The 22,535-nt window shown below is 53.9% G+C and overlaps 1 protein-coding gene across 7 annotated transcripts; it reads left to right on the top strand.

Moving 5' to 3' along the window:
- Positions 1 to 92: 92 nt before the first annotated feature.
- Positions 93 to 22,269, top strand: Rapgef3 (Rap guanine nucleotide exchange factor 3). 7 transcript variants are annotated; one of them, XM_048802603.1, is made up of 29 exons: positions 93 to 471; positions 945 to 1,157; positions 6,732 to 6,785; positions 6,874 to 6,980; positions 7,153 to 7,274; positions 7,431 to 7,614; positions 8,200 to 8,284; positions 8,605 to 8,665; positions 8,763 to 8,839; positions 9,011 to 9,157; positions 9,586 to 9,698; positions 9,953 to 10,041; positions 10,342 to 10,420; positions 10,637 to 10,796; positions 10,882 to 10,964; positions 11,904 to 11,943; positions 14,970 to 15,051; positions 15,325 to 15,471; positions 16,515 to 16,586; positions 17,561 to 17,658; positions 18,153 to 18,278; positions 18,365 to 18,546; positions 18,791 to 18,881; positions 19,013 to 19,063; positions 19,929 to 20,016; positions 20,282 to 20,394; positions 20,827 to 20,881; positions 20,986 to 21,057; positions 21,869 to 22,269. In XM_048802603.1, exons 1-29 carry the CDS (start codon positions 466 to 468, stop codon positions 21,985 to 21,987), a joined length of 2,916 nt encoding a protein of 971 aa, XP_048658560.1. In that variant the 5' UTR covers positions 93 to 465; the 3' UTR covers positions 21,988 to 22,269. The 7 variants fall into 7 exon arrangements, with proteins under 7 accessions (XP_048658560.1, XP_048658561.1, XP_048658562.1 ...); XM_048802604.1 differs by having other exon boundaries at positions 96 to 471; positions 7,446 to 7,614; XM_048802605.1 differs by having other exon boundaries at positions 96 to 471; positions 20,330 to 20,394.
- The last annotated feature ends 266 nt before the right edge of the window (positions 22,270 to 22,535 follow it).

Raw genomic sequence — 22,535 nt, 5'->3', positions numbered from 1 at the left:
CCCCCTTCCCCTACGCCCTCCCTTACGGTCAGGCCTAGCGGCTGCTCCCCACCCCTTCGGCCAGTCCAGGGAGGGGAAGGGGGCGGGCAGTGCAGGGGGTGTGACAGCTCCCTCCCGGACCAGTGCCAGCGGCAGCCTCGCTTCAGCGCCCTGTGCCAGCTGGCTCTTTCGTCTGGGACGAAGGCGGAGGCTCGGGGCTCCTAGTCGCTGGGCCCGGGTGTGGGGGGGGTGCTCCCCCCACACCCTCTACCCTCTACTCACCCAAGACGAGCCTCTGCACCTAGTCCTGCATTTTGCTGTCCTCAGAGCCGGTTCCGGTCGGAACTAGCCCTGTTCACTGCCCCTGGGACTTACGCCGGCACCCGGCACCCGTCCAGGGTACCCCTGTGGAACTGACGGGGGGCTGACTCGGGATCCCCCAATCTCGGCTAGAGGCTGCAAGGCTGTGCGATCTTGAGAAGGAACATGAAGGTGGGTGAGGTGGGGTCAGGGTCAGGGAGGAGGAGCAGGAGTGGGCGGGAGAGGAAGCCAACACCGTGGGGAGTTTAAGGGGGGAGAGTTTTGGAGGGGGAGGGAAATGGGGAGGAGGATCTGAGTCGAAGCTGCAATTCTGGGGGATCCATGAGCCTATAGCCTCGGGCTGGAAGGAGTGGAGATTCCTGCAAGGGCAAGAGCAGTGAGGTGGGGCAGAATTCCAGAGAGACTGAGAAGAAGGGCCTGGTCTTCTCAGTAAGCCAGCTGGAGACCCCTAAGTGCGCCAGACCAGCAGGCTCCGGTGAAGGTCTTCCTGTCCCTCCCCCCGGCTCCTGGCAGGGGAGCAGCACCTCCGCCTGACCAGTCCAGAGGACTCTAAGGAAGTGTTTCTTCTGCCTGGGGCAGTTGTGTGGCTATCCAGCTGCCCTAGCCACTGCCTATGGCTGTCCACCTTCCTCCCCCCCTCACAGGTGGGCTTGCCAGGTGAGAGCCGCTGGCAGGTGGGCCCGGCTGTGGAGGATAACCTGGCTCTGGGAGCACCGCAAGTGGGAGGCCTCCCTGACTTGGTGCCAGAGGGGACACTGCTCAACATGGTGCTGAAGAGGATGCATCGACCCAGAAGCTGCTCCTACCAGCTGCTGCTTGAGCACCGGCGCCCCAGCCGCATCCAGGGGCTTCGATGGGTGAGTGTCCTCTGCCTGTCCAGGTCACCAGGACTGGAGGGAGCCTGTACTGTAATGTCAGGTGCTGCTGGTGGTCCAGCTTGCTCTGGGGGTGCAGTGTGGTGCAGCTGGTGTGGATGGAGAGTGGAGAAGTGTGGCTGCAGTGTGTGGGGGTGGCTCACACAGCGGCACCCTGTGTATCTGTGTGCCTGTGGTGCTCAAGTACCCCCACCGGGGCACAGGGAAAGAGAAAAAAAGCTTATAAAATATCTGTCACCTGTGTGTGCCAAGCATTGAGTAGGTGCTTGTGTGTTCTCTCCAGGTGGGGGTGGGAAATATGGGGGCCGGCTCAAGTGGGAGGTGAAGTAAGCTTGGTTACTGCTCTTGACATGTCACCGTGGCAACATTCTCCTTTAGTGAGCAATTGAACTGGGCTGATTCTGCTTTTTGATCTTGGGATCATGTGGACAATGCCAGGCATCTGACTTTGGGGGCACTCAGGAGGATTCTAAGAAATATGGATAATCAAGGATCCTGAAGTTCTTTTTGCCAGTGGGAAAAAAATCTCTTGAGCTAAAAGAATGAAAGAGGGACCAGGAGCAGGGAAATGGGGTGCTAGGGAGAAAAGGGGGCTGGATAATGACTGTAGAGTCTGTTCAGTTGGAAGCTTTCTCCAACCACCCAGGCTTAATAGCGTCCCTTCACCTGAGAGTCAGTTGTGTGACCACTGCATGTTCCCACTTGTATGTATGGCAGGGTAGGCAGGGAGGATGGTACCAGGTAAAGGGGTCTAGGGGAAGCAGGAGTGGGTGACAAACCCGGGAGATCTCATCTCTTATCAGCAAGGCCCTTCATGGAGAACCGCCACCATCTTCTCCCTCCTCCTACCTTGCCTAAGTGCCATTTCTATTTACCAAAACATGAGGCTGAGTTGAGAAAACCAAGGCCTTTCAAGATGAGGGGGTCCTCTTTGCAATCAGAATTGAGAGAGTGTCCATCCCAGTTCTCCCCCAGCTCCTCTGTCCCTGAACTTCCTGATAGGTGCCTCTGGGGCCATCGGTCGTGCTCCCCTACCCCTTGGCTCTCCGTCACAGCGGTAGCTACTGCTTGGAGTCAGTGGGCTGGAACCCTCCCTCCCTCCTTCCCTCTCAGGCTATAATTACTTGTGCATTTCCTGTCCCCTTCCCAGCTTGTAGAGGCAAGGTAGGGGATGGGAGGGGGAAGGTCAGGTACCAGGACAATGAGGTCACTGGAGGATCTCCTGGGATCCAAAGTCTGGGAGGGAGCAGAGGAGGCCGCCACACTGTCTCCTGAGGCCCCAGAGTTGAAGGGCTGGCCTGCTGGGGAAGCCGGAAGGGTGGGGGTGAGGGTTGCTGGAGTGTAAATGGGGTCAAAGGCACAGAATCAAGGCCTCTCCCATGCCAGGTGGGTGTGGGGGGTAGTGGGAGTTGGTGACTGGAGGGAGCTTAAATTGTTAGAGGCCCACCCTCTCCTGATGGCCATCCCTAGGGAAGGGGGATGGGGTGGTTTCAGTCCATTGTGCCCAGGTTTAAGGGGCTCTGGGTGCCTGTAAAGCTGCACCTCTTGATGATGCCTTTGGCTCTTGGAGGGCTCCCATGAGGGGACAAGTACCCACAGGGAGTGTGCACACACTGGTTGAAGGAGGTTAAGACTACAGCTTCAGGACAAGGCTGGGAATTATTTGGAACACGCCTACCTCTCACAAAGCCCAGGGGAAAACCCATCAACCTCTCAAAGAAGAGGTCTGAAGACAGCTGTTTCTGTCTCTAAACCAGGACAAGTAGAAATGAAAACAACAAGAGGACTTGAGGTTATATACAGAAAGAACTTACCAACTATGGCAAAGATGACACTAGAATGGGATGAAGAACATCTTCTTCGGAAATTATAAGGGGGAAATGAGATCTCATCTGATATTTGGGGGCAGGGCAAGATCAGGGTGACCTCTGGTGGGTTCCGTAGGCTCAGGGAAGCCCAGGAGTGACTGCGTGGGGGAAGGTGGCCCTCTTGTCTAAGACAGAAAACATACTTCATCCAACCTGTGCAAATAATGGTGGTAGCTTATAGTAACGTAGTGTTTATGTCCTAGGTACTACGAGCCTTACCTTTATTATATCAAATGATGCTCACAACAGCCCTGTGGAATGGGTCCTAATGTCATTGTCCCCATTTTATAGATGTGAAAATGGAGGCCCAGAGAGGTTGAGTGACAGGGGAGGGTTGCATAGCTGCCAAGTGGCAGAGCTGGGCACTGTATTCTGGCAGTCCAGCTGTGGATTCCATGCTCATACTGCCCCGCAGTACTTTTCTCCAGTTGCTGAGTCCAGCACTGACCTCCATGGCATCCCCGCCCCATGCACTCTTTCCCTGGCCACTATGCACAGCCTGGCCTGGGACCTTAGCCATGGCCCAAGGGAACTGGTTTGACAGGTCCCCATGCTGTCTGGCTCTGTGCCTGTCCCTCCAGCCCTGCTCTGACACTCAGTGACAGGGAGGGAGGGTGGGGTAGGCGACTGTGTTAGTGCCAGGGGACCTAGCACCTCCTCTTCCACCATGAATCCTTCTTGTTCAGGACTGAGAGGAGGAGGAGGGCAAGGACCTTGACCCACACTTCTTTCCAACTGAGAACCACTAAACTGACACTCAGGGTGATCCGATCAGGTGCAGGGCCAGCCATAGAACTGCGTTTTTTTTTTTTTTTTTGCACTGTGTCCAGGTAATAGGTGCCCATCATGAAATTATTGGTCAGGTTACTGTACTTAACATTTACTAAGCAGTTACTGTGTGCTGGGCACTGCTCTGCATGCTTGACATCATTAACTCATTTGATCTCATAATTACCTTAGGGGATGGGTATTGTTATTATCAAATCCATTTTACAGATGAGGAAACTAGAGCACTGAGAGTTTAAATAATCAGCACAAGATCACACAACCAGATAATAATGCAAGATCGAGAATTTGAACTCAGATGTCTGGTTCAGGAGCACACACACTTGACACTCACTGCCCCTCCTCGCCCCATCCCTGAGGTTCCCATGCACATGAACATTCCCGGGGCATAGAGGAGCTCATAACAAGGCTGTCTAATTTTGTTTAACACCATGTTTTCCAAACTTACCTACCCATGGAACATTTCTGAGGGCAGAATACTTCTGCTATCTCTGTATCCACACAGCAGGGGAAGCTGGGGGTAGGCGTCACAGGAGACAGTGGGGCGCAGTGCTGAGAACTTTGGAGCCAAGTGTGATTACCAACTGTAGGGCAGGTTATGCAACCTCTGAGCCTCCTTTTCTCTAGCAGTGAAATAGGATACAAATACCTACTTCTAGGGTCAGCATTGGGAGCAGTCAATCAGTAGAATCTTCTATTCCTAAGTGCTTGTGTGCCTCTGGTAAGTTACTTCAGCTCTCTGGGCTTCTGCTTTCCATGGTGAAATGACAGAGAGGCCTTAAGATCCTGTCCTGAGCCCCTGCATGCGGGCATGGAGGGGCATTTTCTGACCATTGTGCTCATCCCCTGGGGTAGAACAGGAAAGACCAGCCTGCTCACGTGGCCTGGAACATGGCCCCCCTGCAATGTGCCCTCCTAAGTCAGAATAATACCAGGAAGGAGCCAGTGCTGAAACCTGGGTTGTGGGCACCAAAGGGAGCTGGGGCAGGGACCGGGACGACCTGGGCATTTTGACATGAACAACAAGAAGTCATCAGCACTTAGGCACTGTTTGTTCCGACACAGGGGTCTGGCCGGGTAGCATTCCTGCCCTTCCTCCTTTCCTGGCTCCTCCTCCTCCTCATTTCCTGTCATTAAGTCTCCAGGGCTCTGTGTCTGGCACTGGACTGGGCCCCATGACCCGGGCAGGGATACCCTTGGGACACCTAGTGACTTCCGCCCAGCTTTGGGCCAGGCACCCAAGCATGCCAGACCTCAGGCCTCTGCCTGGGCACAGTGGCAAGATGCCTGCGACAAGGGACCTGCCAGCTCAGGGGAGAGGGTTTAGGTCCTAGCTCCCTGACCAGGTCTTTCCCAGGGCCCAGAGTGCAGGTGGGAAAGCAGGAGAGGTGTTGCTGCTGAGAGGAAGGGGGAGTGGGGAAGAGGAAACAGGCACTGTAGTGGGTGGAGTGAGACCAAGAATGTGAGCACTGTGGGTAGAACTCGGTTTATCCATAGCTGGCTGGCGGTCCTGAGCCTGCATGGCAGTTACACAGGGCATTTTACCTCAAGACATTGTTTCCCTGTAAGTCACACAGGACAGATAATATCTGCTATGCCTATTTCACCCCGGATCCTATGTTACCTAGGATCTAATGACATCAAGGAGGTGGATATATTTTGTAAACTGTGAAGTGCTCTGCCTTTGGGAGGGCTCATAGAGGGCAGAGCATCCTGTCCAGAGCTGTTTACAAACTCCCGTTCTCAGGAGACTGGAAAAGAAGGGTTGTGAGGGGCTTTCATGACTGATATCCCAGGGTATCCAGGATCTAGAGTCTGGGGAGCTCAACTGATACCAAGGACAGGGAAACCTTGTTAACCAGTGCGTCTACAATAAGCCCCATCTTTCTGAGCAGTCCTGTGTACTGCCAAGGCTGCACTCACTTTTACAGGGTTATGGACTCGCAGCATCTTGCAGAAGCCTTCGAGCAAGCAGCCCCACCCTGTGCTTCACAGATGAATAATAATAGCTAACATGTATACACAACTACATACCGGACAATGGCTTCAACATTTAATATGTATTAACTCATGTAGTCCTTCCAAAGGCTTGTACACTGGTAATATTAGTGCTTTATAGACTTTACACATAAGGAAACTGAGGCAGGGAGAGGGTAAATCACTTGTTCAATATAATACAACCTGTGAATGGAGGAGTAGGAATTTGAATCCAACAGTTTGGCTTGGGGGTTTCTGTTTTTAATGACTATGCTGAACCAAAGCCCACAGAAAGCATAAAACCTGCCTACCATCCTGTGGTTGGGCAAAGAACCAGGGCTTGAGATCAGCCTGCAGCTACAGCTCAAAATTTGTTCCTAGGTCCCCTGAGCTGCTCCTGTCCTGTCCAGTCTCATGTCTTCTTATATCACATCCTTATGCTCTTCCAGCTCTATTGCTCTTTCCTCTATATAGCATCGTTTTTTTTTTTTTGTTTGTTTGTTTTTGTTTTGTTTTGCTTTGTTTTGTTGAGACAGGGTCTCACTAAGCTGCTAAGGGCCTAGCTAAGTTGCTGAGACTGGTCTTGAACTTGTTTTCTTCTTGGCTCAGCCTTCTGAGCTGCTGGGATTATAGGTGTGCACCACCACACCCAGCTCAGAATGGAGATCTTGGGGTCTCATCAGTAGGATCACAGTGCTTGGGTGTGCAAGAAAGAGAAGGGTCTAGTGATAGGGGTGGCGGTGTGAGGAGAGGTGATTCCTGGTGCACAAGGTGTGCAGCAAATGTTTAATTGTTGCATGAGTGGCTAACTGAATGCATCTGGGGCTGGGGACTGGGCAAGAGCGGGAGCTAGGGGAGCAGTGAGGGGCTCCAGAGCTGTTTGAAAGTCTTGCGCTGACCCACAGACTCTCCCCACTGCCCTCAGACGCCGCTCACCAACAGCGAGGAGTCCCTGGATTTCAGTGTGAGCCTGGAGCAGGTATGAGAGGGGGAGGGGCAGAACTGGAAGAGAGCCACCAGCTGAGGGGTTCAGGACCTGAGGCTGTCATGCTCTTCCTCCCTCCAAGGCTTCCACAGAGCGGGTGCTCAGGGCTGGAAAGCACCTGCACCGACATCTCCTGGCCACCTGCCCAACCCTCATCCGTGACCGAAAGTATCATCTCAGGCTCTACCGGTGAGTGGAGGCCCTGGGGTGCCTGCTGTTTTCTCTCTTTTCCTACTTTATTCCTACCCCTGCTTCTGGGAGAAGCATTAGGCTTGGGCATCCAATGGTGCCTGTCTGGATGGAGAGCCTCCGCCCACCCTGCCTTCCATCTGATTTTCTGGTCTCCTTCCACTTCCCACAGGCAGTGCTGTTCTGGTCGGGAGCTGGTGGACTGGGTCTTGGCCCTGGGGCTTGGGGTCCACTCTCGGAGCCAGGCTGTGGGCATCTGCCAGGTGCTGCTGGATGAAGGTGCCCTCTGCCATGGTGAGCTTGAGCCTAGGACAGGGCATCTAGGGCTGGTGAAAGGGGACAGGGCAGACCTGGGGATCAGGCACCAGTGGGGATTACAGAGGAGGCTGGCATCAACGTGTGGATCTCATACCTACATGGCCTCAATTTCTTCTCCTTCTCCATGCTTGGGCCTCGGCTCCCCAGTGAAACACGACTGGACCTTCCAGGACCGAGATGCCCAGTTTTACCGGTTCCCTGGGCCAGAGCCAGAGCCCACAGGAGCTCATGAGATGGAGGAGGAGTTGGTGGAGGCAATGGCGCTGCTCTCCCAGCGGGGGCCCGATGCCCTGCTCACTGTAGCACTTCGAAAGCCGTAAGTCGGGAGCCCTGCACCCCCCAATGCCAGGACCCACACTGCATTCAGACCCCAAAGGCTCTCAGATTCATCTCTGAGGGAAGGAACCCAGAAGACCTGAGCTCTGACCCACATTCTGCCATGAATTTGCTGTTTGATCTTGAGACACCCCCCCTTACCTTATTTCTTTCTCTCTCAATGCCAGAGGATCTCTGGAGGACCCGTCCCACTCTGAGACGCAGTCATGGCTGAGGGAGGGTGGGCTTTGATATCTGCAGGCAGGTTGGGGTTCAAATTCCAGCTTGACCAGCTACTAGCCAAGTGGCCTCAAGCCTCTCGATGCCAGCTTCCTCTTCTGTCAAGAGAGGATAACAGTATTCGCGTCACAGGGCTGTTATGAGGACAGAATGAAATCACGCGTGTAAGGTGCTTAGCACAGTGTCCGGCACTTGGGGCACACTCCGCAAAGGTTAGCCCGTTATTGATAACGATCATGACGGAGGTGCCATCTGGCCCTGCAAGCAAGCTGGCTGGGTGGGGTGGTTCCCTTCTTGGCCCTGGGCCACAGTTCAGCCTGTGTTCCTGTCACTCCTGTGCCCGCAGCCCCGGTCAGCGCACAGATGAGGAGTTGGACCTCATCTTCGAGGAGCTCCTGCACATCAAGGCTGTGGCCCACCTTTCCAACTCGGTCAGTCCACCTCCCCCAGTCTGTCCCGCTGGGCTAGCCCTTTCCCCAGAATCTCCTCTTCTGTGACTTCCACTGCTTGGCCAGGAGACAGCCTGCTCTCCTCTGTCTGTGGCTTGGTTTTCGGTCTAATTTCTGGCCCCAGCCTTCAGTCTGAATATACTCCCATCTCTCTTGGTCACTTCTTCTCCTTGCTGTATCTCCTGCTGTATCCCAGGGATGAGTGGAGGCCTGGCCATATTTGTCACCCAGTACTCACCTCTCCCCGAGCCTGACCCTCCACCTGAGCTTTCCCCCACTGACCCTCTTCTCCCTACTCATAGGTGAAGCGGGAATTAGCAGCAGTTCTGCTCTTTGAACCACATAGCAAGGCAGGGACTGTGTGTAAGTCAGGCTGGGCACAGGGGCCTGGACGGGGGCGGGAGCCATGGAGGAGTGGTGGGTGACAGAAGGGGCTGTGTCTGATCTGTGCCTCTGTCAGTGTTCAGCCAGGGGGACAAAGGCACCTCATGGTACATTATCTGGAAGGGGTCTGTCAACGTGGTGACCCATGGCAAGGTGAGTCCTCCCTCCTGACCACCTCAGCATCCTGGTTGTGACTATTCCTAGGTCCCTGTCCTGTGGGCAGTGCCTTTGCAAGTCCCAAGGCTGCTGATTCCCCATGTCTCCTTTCTGGGTCTGTCCCAAGGGCTGGGAGTGGGGTGGGCTGTGACTGAGACCTGGCTACAGGGACTGGTGACCACACTGCATGAGGGAGATGACTTTGGACAGTTGGCTCTGGTAAATGATGCACCCCGGGCGGCCACCATCATCCTGAGAGAAGATAACTGTCACTTCCTACGTGTGGACAAGCAGGATTTCAACCGCATTGTCAAGGTGCCAATATGGGGGTGGGGAAAGCAGGTGACAGAGGCCTAGGGAGGTGGTATGGGGCAAAGGGTAGGGACCAGAGAGAGCCTACAGGGAGATGCTGGGATATGTGACTGGGAGTGGGGACCTCAGGTGTGTGTGAGAAGGTGAATGCCCATGGCATGCTGAGGGGCTCAGTGAGACCTCAGGCTTGATGTGGGAGGGAGGGGAGTGGTGGGTGCACAAGTGGGAGACTAGGGTGCCAGGGAAGGCAGTGCCATGGAGAAGCAGGGTCCATATAGGAAAAGGGTGGAGGAGGGGGTTCAGGCTGGGGGCTGGGCAGCTGAGGAGCCTTGTGGAAACTTCCTGGGCTCAGGGTCTGGAGGGAGGAGGTGTGGGGAGGGTCCAGAGAGGAGCTCTGGTTGTGTTAAATGCCAGATGTGGCTTATTTCCAGGATGTGGAAGCGAAGACCATGAGACTGGAAGAACACGGCAAAGTAGTGTTGGTGTTGGAGAGAACCTCTCAGGGCACTGGCCCTTCTCGCCCCCCGACCCCTGGCAGGAACCGGTAACAGAAGCACTGTGGTGCCCTCTCCACGCTTCTCCCCTTTCCCTGTGTCATATCCCTGCCCTCCTGCCCCTGGGAGTGGGGAAGTATCAAGGAACTAGGATGTAGCCCCTGAATCAGCCTCACCCGCATCCCAAGGTGGGACAGGGTTGGTAAATTAAGAAGAGTCATATGATTTACTACTGATGTCTGTCCTGGGTGTGGGAATGGAGAGGAGTGGCACAAAAGCACTATAGATGAGCTGTTTCTGCTAGGTACACAGTGATGTCTGGCACCCCAGAGAAGATCCTAGAACTTCTCTTAGAAGCCATGCGGCCGGATTCCAGTGCTCATGACCCAACAGGTAGGGCAGGAGACACCCTGCCTATTCTCTGACTCACTGGGTGGTCAGCGCAGCCTGGGAGGGGGCCAGGCACCTAGCATCTGACCTGACTGGGAGCAGGATTGGTCCACACAGCCAGTTGGCAGGAAGTCCTCTTCCCCACGCTCTTGGCTTGGGCAGGGAGTGCTGTCTCAGGGACTGGGCATTGCTGGTACCTTGCCAGTGCTGGAACTTGGGGAAGGGAGACTCCAGCTGTGCGTACACCTGTGATCAGTGGACTTGGCCTCTGAAGCTCCTCATGTCCCCCTACCTGTCCAACAGAGACATTCCTCAGTGACTTCCTCCTGACCCACAGCGTCTTCATGCCCAGCGCCCAGCTCTGTGCTGCCCTCCTGCACCAATATCCTTCCAGCCCCAGGGTGATGTGTGTCGAGGGTGGGATGGTACGTGGAGCTGAGGGATGAGCTCCCCATCAGCTTGGCTGTGGTGAACCCCCAGCACCAGCCTCATGCCAGGCCCAGCTTGTGGGTGGACCCTGGGCATCCTGCCGCTCCTTTGCCTCAGGTGTGGTGGGTGGTCCTGCCTGCCAGTTCTAGTTCCCTTGACTGGTGCCCACCTTCCATGTGGAGCCCGCAGAGCCTGCGGGAGGCAGCGAGCAGGAGCGCAGCACTTACATCTGCAATAAGAGGCAGCAGATTCTGCGTCTAGTCAGCCAGTGGGTGGCCCTCTATGGCCCCATGCTCCACACAGACCCTGTGGCCACCAACTTCCTCCAGGTACCTGGGCGTGAGGCAAGGACTGGCCAAGCTGCTCAGGGTTGGCACAGCTACAGCCATCTTAGGGAATCTTGATTCTTTACAGAAACTCTCAGACCTGGTGAGCAGGGACGCCCGACTTAGCAACCTGCTGAGGGAGCAGTGGCCAGAGAGGCGGCGACACCACAGGTGCCCTTTGACTTAATTTACTTTGTCCTGTTCATACCTGGCATTGCAATGGGAACTGGGAGTGAACACTCTGGGCGAGCACCTGGATTTTGAAGTCTAGGCAGCACCACTAACTTCAATTACTTGTTCTTTTTTTTTTTTTTTTTTTTTTTTTTTAAATACTGGGGATCGAACCCAGTGGTACTCAACCACTGAGCCACATCCCCAACCCTTTTTCATTTTTATTTATTTATTTATTTGGTACCAGGGATTGAACTCAGGGGCACTCAACCACTGAGCCACATCCCCAGCCCTATTTTGTATTTTGTTTAGAGACAGGGTCTCACTGAGTTGCTAAGTGCTTCTCCATGGCTGAGGCTAGGCTGGCTTTGAACTTGCCATCCTCCTGTCTCAGCCTCCTGAGCTGCTAGGATTACAGGCTACAGCGCCCAGCTTCAATTAGTTGTTCTTGTCAGTCACTCTGCTGTTCAGCTCACCATCCGTTCTCAAGCAACATGCAATTCTTCATTTGCTCCTTCTGCCCAGCGTGCACCTGTAGTTCTCGCTTCCTCTATTCAGTACACATTTATTACCCCTCTGTGCCCGGCCTCACCAGCCCCGCCTGGCAAATTTCCCAGATGTTCCCGTGGATGGCTAGGGTTGGTGGGTGGGTGAGAGTTTACTTGAAACAGTGCTCCATCTGGAACCCTGGGCCTGAGTCTCCCTCTGGTTTTGCTCCTCCCCAGCTGGCCTGGGAAAGTCACAGAATCCAGGGTTCCGATTTCAAGCCCATTTTGACCCACTCTGGGCTACTCATAGAGACGCACTTCCCTCTGAGCTGCTGGTGGGGGAGGGGTGGAGTCCAGAGCCTGGGGCCATCTGCTCCTGACTCTGCAAGGCTCCCTGTCCCCAGGAATGCCTTGCCTCTCTCTCACCTTCCTTCTCTCTTTCTCTCCACAGGTTGGAAAATGGTTGTGGGAACGCTTCTCCTATGATGAAGGTAACTGCCCAGTCTCAGCAGGGCTCCTCCTTCTTCCCTCTGCCCATCTAGCTCCCTCACCTGGAGGGGCCCATGTGGGAGGGTTCCCCACCCAAAGATCAGCCCTTGAGTCTGTGATGGACATTCCTGAGGCCCTTGCTGTGTGTGACACCCAAGCTGGGCCCTGGGGAGACACTGAGTTATAAGGAGGCACCCCCCCCATCACTCTGAGGGGCTTTTTTTTTTTTTTTAGGGTACTGGGGATTGAACCCAGAGACACTTAACCACTGAGCCACATTCCCAGTCCTTTTTTATTTTTTATTTAGAGACAGAGTCTCTCTGAGATGCGTAGGGCCTCGCTAAGTTGCTGAGGCTGGCTTTGAACTCATGTTCCTCCTGCCTCAGCCTCCCGAGCCACTGGAATTACAGGCATGTGCCATCACGCTGGGCTCTGAGGGGCTTTTTCTTCCTTTGAGAGATTATTCATGCTCGTGGTGAGCCGGGAGATGCAATGTGATGGCTGAGTTTGCCCCTGAGGCCCTAAGGTTCCTGGTAGCTATACGGGAGCCCAGAGGAAGGTGACACTCCCTCCCCAGGAAGAAGAGGTGGTCAATGTCATTCTCACTGTGGATGGGGGAGCAGAGGGGCATACAATGTGACTGGAGCTGAGATGTTGATGAAGAGTAGTGGGAAAAGGGCTGGAAAGGTTGCCTCGCATCACCTGCCCTATCTCATCTGTCCCACCCACCTGCTTGCTTCAGGCTTCTTCTGCCTCCTCTTTTTTTTTGGGGGGGAGTGTTTACTGGGGATTGAGCCCAGTCACACTTTACCTCTGAGTTCTATCCCCAGCCCTTTTTAAAAAAAAAAAAATATATATATATATATATATTTTTTTATTTTGAGCCAGAGTCTTACTAAGTTACTTAGGGCCTCACTCAATTGCTGAGGCTAGTCTCAAACTTGTGATCCTCCTGCCTCAGCCTTCTGAGTCACTGGGATTACAGGCGTGCACCACCATGCCTGTTGGCCTGCCTCCTCTTCCCTTGGTCTCACCTCAGGGCCTTTGTATACTCCCCTGCATGGAACGTTCTTTGACCTAAGTAGATCCTTCTCTTTCAAATCTCAGCCAAAAACGTTGAGTTCACCGAGAGGGCCCCTCCCATTTCCCTGCCCAGAGCACTCCTTCCCTTTCCTGTGCCCTGCAAGGTGTCCTGTATGATTTTCTTTGAGGCACACTACCTTGTCCAATCACTTTGTTTGTTACTTACCTGTTGCCGGTTAACTTATCACATCCCAGGGGAACGTCAGCCTCATGATTGGGGTCTCTGCCCCTGCTTCCTCTGTGTTCATGTTCTGCCCGACTCCTGGCTGACATTTAGGAACTGCCTCACACTCCCAGCACCAGGCACTGTGCTAGCTGCCATTGATGTGGTGTTGGCTCCGGGGCTCACAGTCAGGTGAGGGCAGAACCGAGAAACAACCTCATGATGTATAAAGACAAAGACTGAAGTCTCTGAAAGCAGAGATGGGGAAGAGCTGAATGAGTGTCCAGGATTAGGGAAAGGGTCCTTGGAGAAGTGACCCTTGAAGCTGAGAGCTGCAGAGGCTGAGGGTTGAGGAGAAAGAGGACCCAAGGTGGCCCTGGAGGAGGGAGACAGAGCAGGGACAGCAGGGGAGGCTGGAGAAGCAGAAGCCGGAGCCTGAGGGACTCCTTGGGCCATGGTAATTGGCGTGGTCTTTGTCCTAGGATCAATGCAGATGACAGAGGGGTAGGAGCCAAGGATTGACAAGATCTACTTTGCGATTGAATAGGTCAGCTGAATAACCTGGGCTTTCCCAGCAGAAGTGATGGTCATCTAAGCCAGTTAGGAGCTTAAGCTTGCCCTGGTCAGGCAGATTGGAGCAGGAGGGATGGAGGGACCCAAGAGGTGAGCTGGGAGGAGAATAGCTGGGCCATTGTGGTAGGCCAGAGTGAGGCCTGGGCAGCTGGAGCTGGAGTCAGCTTGGTCTCATGGCTGGGGAGCAGCCTAGGACCCAGGAGAGTGGCCAGGGGGCCGTGGTCTGGAAGGCTGGTGGGGGGATGCCATGGGGGGGGTGTGAGGTTGGGGCAACGGATCATGGTTGTGGAGCGGTATGGGAGGTTTCCAGACCAGGGCCCGGGAGAGTCCAGCCCTGGTGGCAGCGTGTTGTGTCATCCATATGCAGCAGGCATAAGGGGCTGGGAGGAAGTCCAGGGAAGAGCAGTGGACAGAATTCTGAACCTTGGAGCTGGGAGGAGAAAGAGTTAGTGCCAGAGTTGGGAAAAACAGTCAGGGGTGGGAAAAGGAACCCATGTCAGGGAAGCTCCATCAGCAGAAGTTCCATAGTAGTAGCAGCCCACGGTGGGCCTGCTATGGGGCTTGACAGGAGATGAGAGCACAGAGGGAGGAAGGGGCAAGTTAGGATTCCAACTCTGCCACTGTAGCAGATGTGTAGCCTTGGACATGTTACTTAACCCCTCTGAGCCTCAGTTGTCTCATCCGTAAAATGAGAATAATGCTTTTGTTAAAGGACTGTTGAGAATACTTAGAACAATGCCTCGTTCATGGCAGATGGCAGCTGAAGAAGGGAAAGGAAGAGAAAGTAGGGTCAATTGCTGAGGTCTTTCCATCTTGGAAAAGCTCTAGAGCTACATTAAAAAAAATATTTTTAGTTGTAGATGAACACGATAACTTTATTTAATTTTTTATGTGGTGCTGAGGATCGAACTCAGGGCCTTACACATGCTAGGCAAGCACTCCACCACTGAGCCCCAGCCCCAGCCCAGTCTGACCTATTTGCCAGAGAGGGAAGAACTTACAGTGTGTAAGGCACACACATGTCCACCCTGAGACCTGTTTTGTCTCTTCTCTGGAGCCCCAGTGCCTTATCTGGGCTCAGGTTAATGTGACAAGCAGACCCCTCTGGTGGTATGTGTTGTCATTCCTGCTCCCAGTGACACCCTTCGCTGTCCCCTCCCCGCCACTCTTTCCTAGTGTCCTCCAAGCCTTACTTTCTGTTTCTCCCAGGCCCGGAATATGCCTGCTTGGCTCCCCAGCCAGGAAGAGCCGCTCCCCAGTAGCAACTGTGCTATTCGAGCTGGGGACAAAGGTTGGTGATCTGAGCCTGAATCTGCCCCTAGTGTCTCTGCCTCCCTTCTCCTCGCTCGACCTCAGGGTGCCTGGGTTGAGGGGGTTCCAGGCTGCCTGGCACATCTGCCTCCTGGACTCCACACCTGGCTGCACGCAGCTTACCCACCTCGTTCTCCCATCACTGGCCCTTTCCCATCCCTTGGGGTCCCTCCGAGGCAATTGCTGCCTTCTCCCTCCTGGGGCAGGGAATGAGGCGACCTCTCTCACAGCTCAGCCCCATCCTCCTCTCCAGTCCCCTATGACATTTGCCGCCCGGACCATTCCGTGCTGACCCTGCAGCTACCTGTGACAGCCTCTGTGAGAGAGGTGATGGCAGCATTGGCCCAGAAGGACGGCTGGACCAAGGGGCAGGTGCTGGTGAAGGTCAATTCTGCAGGTGGTGAGTTGTCTCTGGAGGGACCTCACGGGAGGGTCCCCCTCAGATCTACGTCCAGATTTTCCGAATTAAGATCATCATCTTACCATCGCCGTCAGGGTTAGTGACGGGCAGCATTTCCAGAGGTTCATCTCCTCTCTTTCCCCTCTTCTCTGCTTTGCACGGAATGCTCAGGAGCAGGAACTCTGGAGCCCGCTGCCCGTGACTGATACTAGACCTTCAGCTCACTAGCGGCGTGTCCTGGAGCAGGGCACTTAAACTCTCTGTGATCAATCTCATCATCTGTAAATGGGGATAATAAGAGTTCTTGCCTCCTAGAGGAACTGTGAGGATCAAATGAGCTCATCTGTAATGTGTTCAGGATGGTCTGTGGCATACTGTCAGCACCACATGAGTATTGGCTGCTAGTGTTCTCATTCTCATGTATTTATTCATTTACTCCTAATAACAAGCCTGTGACATAGGTCCTTATCCTATATTTAGACAGGGAAACTGAAGGTCAAGGGAACTCAGTGGTTTCTCCCAAGCTCTACAGTGAGAAGGTAGCTGGCCTTTGGACTTAGGTAGTCCTCGTTCATTTAGACATTCAGCAAATATTCTTGAGGGTCAGCAATGTAGTCAGAGGTACCATGGGCAGATAAGATAGATCAGCTGGATGGTTAAGAGTGTAGGCCCAATGCCATGTCTGGGTTGGAATCCCAGATCAACTGCTAACTGGGCAAGTTGCTTCACCTCTCTGAACCTCCATTTTCTTGTCTGTCAAATGGGCACTATTATCGTACCTATCAATTGGTATTGTGGTGGGTATTAAACTAAAGGTAATGTGTGTGGAGCAAGCAGCAGGGGGCCTGGCAAAGTCGGTATCTAGTCTATGGTGGCATGAGGATTACCGTGACCTGCCATTGGAGAACTTGGGACATTGAAAAACACTGTTCTCTGTGAAAGGTGCATCCCAGAACAGACAGCTAGAGTCCAGGGTGATAGGAATTGGGGCAGTCAGGGAATAATGGTAAGGGGTGGAGATGAGAAAAGCCTTCTCCCTTTAGGAAGTGAGGAAAGACCAATGAGGTCACCTGTGTGCTCTGCTATGGGAAGCACTGCCCTCTGGTGGCCACCTGGTGAGTTGCAATTTCCCAAAGTCCACATTTATTGAGACCCTACTATGTGCCAGGCACATTTTAGACCACTGATTGACCCCCATGTCAGTAATCAACATTTTATAACCAATCTCCCATTGAGTATATATTTGTTTATAAATTATATGTACTTATCATCTCATCAATATTATGTAATTATAAAGCTATACACAAAAAGAAATGTAAAACAGATGAGAACAATAAATATAAGAGCTAATGTTTTCCTTGTACACAAAGTCTTCTTTACTTTGGTGGTCTAGGGACTGAAGACTCAAACATGACTAAAAATACAGTCCCAGTCCACAAGGAGCTGATAAAATCAAGGCCAAGGGCCAGTAGTGCAGCTTAGCAGCGGAGTGCTTGCCTAGCATGTGTGGGGCACTGAGTTCAATCCTTAGCACTGCATATAAATAAATAAATAGATAAATAAGGGCTGGGGATGTGGCTCAAGCAGTAACGCGCTTGCCTGGCATGCGTGCGGCCCGGATTCGATCCTCAGCACCACATACAAAGATGTTGTGTTCGCCGAAAACTAAAATGTAAATAAAATATTAAAAAAAATAGATAAATAAATAAAAGTAATAAAAAAATTAACACCAAGACATATATGATATTTCCCAATTTTCAACGGGATTTTTATCTGCATCACCTACTTACAGCCATATTTACATAAGTCAACTCATTTGACTTGGCAAGTCTTATTGTCTCCATTTTACAGAGGAGGAAACTGAGGCCCAGGGAAGTTGAAACCTTGCCCAAGGTCAGCCTGTCTGGACGAGTCTCTTTGTTGCCTCCTTGGGCGTTCTGCCGGGGTGGTGTGGAGAGAAGGCACGTGCACCTGTGCATTAACAACATGCCCTGCTTTAGCCACTATGGGGAGAAGGAAGCTCCCCAGCAGGCTTCTGCGGGGCCTCCCTCTCTGCCCCCACTCAGTGTAGCCTCTGCTGTCTTTGCAGATGCCATTGGCCTGCAGCCAGATGCCCGTGGTGTGGCCACATCCCTGGGGCTCAACGAGCGGCTCTTTGTTGTCGACCCACAGGAAGTGCATGAGCTGGTAGGGACCAGGCAAGGAGCCAGAGCCTAGGGAGGAACTCTGTTTTGGGGGTGGAAGGGGTGGGTTCTGTGGGAGGGCCTTAGGGAAAAGAAGGAGAGGTCTAGCTCTGGTTGCTGTTAGGTCTTCAGGGAAAAGAGAAAGGAGGGGGGCTTCAGCTCATGGGAAGATTCCAAATATTGAGGGGATGATAATGCTGAATGGGAGCAGCTCCCAAGGAGAAAGAGAACCTGCCGTAATCAGGGCACCCCTTGGGAACAGGAACTCCACAGAGAGGGGCTGCAGCATTGGGGAAAATGACAGAAAGATGCCTCCTTGGGAAGCCCCCTTAGGTAGCTACTAAATCCCAAAGAGCCCCCTCCACTTCCTGCCGTCCCCTGCCTATCCCACAGTCCTTCTGAACATAGCCACAGAGTCTTTGCCCCAAGCCCTCTCTCCCCACCCCACCCCTCTCCCTGGATTCCTCAGGCACCCCCTGAGCACTCTCCTACCTGCAGACCCCACACCCAGAGCAGCTGGGACCCACTGTGGGCTCTGCTGAGGGGCTGGAGTCAGTGAGCGCCAAGGACCTGGCAGGCCAGCTGACAGACCACGACTGGAACCTCTTCAACAGTATCCACCAGGTGCAGGAGGCAGAGCTGCAGGGAGGAGAGGTTGTGGCGGGGTGCCCGGCCTGGCATACGCTGAACCTCTTCTCTGTCCCATCCAGGTGGAGCTGATCCACTATGTACTGGGCCCCCAGCATCTGCGGGATGTCACCACTGCCAACCTGGAGCGCTTCATGCGCCGCTTCAATGAGCTGCAGTACTGGGTGGCTACGGAGCTCTGTCTCTGCCCTGTGCCCGGCCTGAGGGCCCAGCTGCTCAGGAAGTTTATCAAGCTCGCGGCTCAGTGAGTGTCTGTTGGGTGTGTGGTCGGAGCCCTGAGGCCCCCGTTTCTTAAACGCCCCCTTCCTGCTCACTGTGTTGCCAAATCTGTCATCCCTTCTATTCCTGGGTCCCCCAAAGGCTCTGCCTCCCACCCCACTGCAGAGGCAGTGCTGGCCTGCTTGGTCCTGGGCCCAGGCCTGGCTGTTGTTTGGGGGCCTTGTGGGTGTGCTGATTGCCCTGAAGGTCTCTGGGTCTTCTGTTCACAGCCTCAAGGAGCAAAAGAATCTCAATTCCTTCTTTGCCATCATGTTTGGCCTTAGCAACTCAGCCATCAGTCGCCTGGCCCACACCTGGGAGGTAGGTACCCCTGGAGGATCCCTGTCCTGAGGTCAGGCCTCCTTCCTATCCTGGGAGTCCTGATTGGGGGTGGGGATCTCACTTTTGGAGTCCCATCCCATGGTGGCAGCTCACCCATTTCTCCTCCACAGCGACTGCCCCACAAAGTCCGGAAGTTATACTCGGCCCTGGAGAGGCTGCTGGTGAGTGCTGGGCTCTGTTCCTTCCCTCAGAAACCCTGGTCGGCTTCTCAGTAGCCTTTCTGCCTGTCTTCGGTCACTTTCAGAGTTCCTAATGCTGACCTAGGGCCTAGTTCCCTCTGGTCTGTGAGTCTGGGGAGATGGCTAGGGATGGGGTATGTAGTGTTGTTGTAGAGTTTGTGTGCTTTGCCATACCACTCAATATATGTAGGATATGAGACCAGGACAGGGCATATGGGGTGGCCTGGGTCTTAATTGCTAGGGAGTGTCAGGGAGACATTGGGTTCCAGGTCTTTTGTTCAAGGACCCAGGAAGTGGGCCTGGTGCTAAGTGCCCTCTGTGAGCCAGGCCTGGGCAGAGGCCCCTGCAGGACCCTCAAGGATAGGGTAAGGAATAAATTGAGAGGCTGAACTCTCCACCTCCTGGAATTTTTGAGGGTTTTGAAGTGTTCAGGAAAGAATGGAGCCAAGGTAGTATTGGCATAGCCCTAGAGCTCTTGAGAAAACAATTCACCTCATGGGGCTCAAGAGGTTTAGAGGAATTTACTCACCAGAGAGACACACAGAGGTTTCCCAGAACCCTCAGGGCCCTGTGACTAATAGCCATGAAGTTCCTTGGGGACCAGTGGGAGACTGGGAAGCCACATGCATGCAGACTGGCAGTGTTAGTGGCCTCAGGCCCTCTCCAGCCTGCCACAGAGTGCCACTCAGTGGCATCTGGGTCCAAGGAGAAGCTGCACATGGAGCCTCTTGCTGTGGCCATGTGGATGGGAGTTCTGCCCCTTCTGGGTGGGGTGGGATGTTTTGTTGTAGGGAGTTGTGGTGGCTTGTGGTGTGCAGGACTCTCTCTATGGCTTCCCCCGCATCAGGACCCCTCGTGGAACCACCGAGTGTATCGACTGGCCCTCACCAAGCTCTCCCCTCCCGTCATCCCCTTCATGCCCCTTCTCCTCAAAGGTAAGGGGGCCAGCTCCTCATGCCTGAGTCATCAGGGACCTTCCAGCACTTTTGTGTTGATGCCCCAGGGAGCATGAGTTAGGAGCTCTCAGGCAGAAGAAGAGTTAAGATGGAAAGGTAAATAGGGTGATGCTGGAGGGCCATGATCTGAGGCCCTGGAACCTGGGAATAGCTGCAGATTGGAGAGGAGCTAGAAGCAAAGGCCCATGTGGGTGGAACAGGCCAGGTTCCCCGTTATTATCCCTTCCCCTTTCCTGGGCTACAGGAGGGGAACGGAGTCTGGGGACCTTCAAGCAAAACCATCCCTTTGCAGACATGACCTTCATCCACGAGGGAAACCATACACTAGTGGAGAATCTCATCAACTTTGAGAAGATGGTGAGTTCAGGCAGAAGGAGCATCTGCCACTGGCGTGATTGGGGTGTATGATGATGGTCCAGGAAGGGGCAGCATGGGAGGTGCCTGAGACTTGTTATTAATAATAGAAATATGAATGCCTGTTAAGTAGCCCCTGCCTTACTCCACAGCCCACTGGGGGGCCTGCTCTCCATTGGGGGCTGCTAGGGATCAGCCTCAAACATACAAGAGCCTTTTCCAGTCCCCTCTCTCTACGTCCTTCCTGAGCTGTCTTGCATCCTCTGCCCGGTCCCTTCTCTGGTGTACCAGGGTGAAGCAGCCAAGACCCCATCTCTTACCACGCACTAGTCCCAAGGAGCACCCAGTTCAAGGGAGCTCAGATTCCTAGCTTCCCCATGGGCAAGATGGGCTGCCATCCTGCAGCCTGACCTCATGCCCTTGTGTTGCCCACAGCGAATGATGGCCAGAGCTGTGAGGATGCTGCACCACTGCCGAAGCCACAGCACCGGTGAGAGGGCTGGTTCCCCTGGGCGGGACCCCTCCCCGCCTCGTGTCCCCTGTAAGGCTCTGGCATGGCCCATCTCCCTGACTCCTACCTCTCGCCCCACCCAGTGCCTCTCTCACCACTCAGAAGCCGAGTGTCCCACTTTCACGAGGACAGCCAGGCATCGAGGATTTCCACATGTAAGTGTGGGGCAGGGGTGAACGCTGACCATAGTTAGCATGGTGGACATTCTCTGGGCACTGGCCATGTGCCAGGACAGAGCCAAACCCTTGTATTCCTGATATGGGGACCTCTTCACAACATCCGCAAGACAGGTGATGCTGTTGTCCCAACTTAAACATGAGGAAACAGCTGGAGCATTGAAACAGCTTGCTGAAGGACAGAGTGGGGGTGATGGAGCTGGACCCAAGCCCTTGACTCCAGCCTGCATCTGTTTGATTGGACCCTAGTTGCATTAAGTGGGGTCAATCATAACCCATGGTCCATACAACAGTGCCATCCTTGCCCCTTGTCTTATGTATGCATTTACTCTGGGCCCAAGTCAAGTATGAGAACATCAACGATGACTTACATACCCCGTCCTCTTGCCTCTCCCCACTCAAGGTAACCTCTATCCTGAATTTTAAGTCATTCATTGTTTTTCAGAATAGCTTTATCTCTCTCTCATATACACACCTTTGAAATCAAATATGTATGTGTGTGTGTATAAAATGACAAAATATTTTTAGTTTTAGTTCTCATTGAACTTAGTAAAGAGGTATTATGCTGTATGAAACCTTTAATCTGTTTTTTTCAGACTGTACTCTTAGCTGTAGTGTTAGTTTGTCCTCCAAATCTGTGGGGGGGGGTGTGTGTGCAGGGTTGGCAGTCCTGGGCACTGGTGACGAGTTCTGGCAGGTGGTGGTGGAGGCAGGAAAGCTCCGTGGAGGGGTTCAGGGTGGGTTCTGTGAAGTGGCAGTGGTACCTCCCTGACAGCTCTCCCCCTACCAGGCTCGGAGCAGTCCCTGAGCACCCGGAGTCCAGCCAGCACCTGGGCTTATGTCCAGCAGCTGAAGGTCATCGACAACCAGCGTGAACTCTCCCGCCTCTCCCGGGAGCTGGAGCCGTGAGGAGGGGCTGAGGCTGGAGCAGGCACTTCCTGCGGGGAAAGCCAGAGCAAGCCTGGGCCAAGAGGCCTGCAGGGCAGGGCTCTCCGTGGAGTAACTCGAGGCCCTGGAGTGGGCAGCATGGAGGCACCTGTCCCCTGTGATGACCGGTGGCTAAGGAGGACCTCGGAGTGGATCTGCGCTGGGGCCCAAGGCTGAGGAACGGGGGACAGTGAGGCCCTGGGAGTGGGTGGGAGAGCTGGGCAGAGGCAGGACTCTGTGTTCAATAGAGAGCTCTCCACACCAGGCCTCTTCCAGCTTCTGTCCTCACGGCTCTGTTGTCCAGCCATCTCCAGGCCCTGGCATTTGTTTTCACAGTGAACCGAGAGAGACTGCATATGTATGGCATGTGTGTGGCAGCGTTGGGGCCTTGCCCTGGTTGCATGGGGGCGGGGAGCCCTGCTTTTCTTTCCACAGCAGCTGAGATAAACAGCTGGGTGTGGGCAGGACTGTTTGGCTGGGAGTGGTGGTCCCTGAGGAGCCTTATTGTTCCCATAAATTAACAAAGATAT

The sequence above is a fragment of the Marmota marmota genome, unplaced genomic scaffold, assembly GCF_001458135.2.
Source record: "Marmota marmota marmota unplaced genomic scaffold, marMar, whole genome shotgun sequence".
In the NCBI taxonomy this organism is placed as follows: Eukaryota; Metazoa; Chordata; class Mammalia; order Rodentia; family Sciuridae; genus Marmota; species Marmota marmota.
The sequence above is the reverse complement of the archived record's forward strand: the minus strand, read 5'-3'. Positions and strand labels throughout refer to the sequence as shown.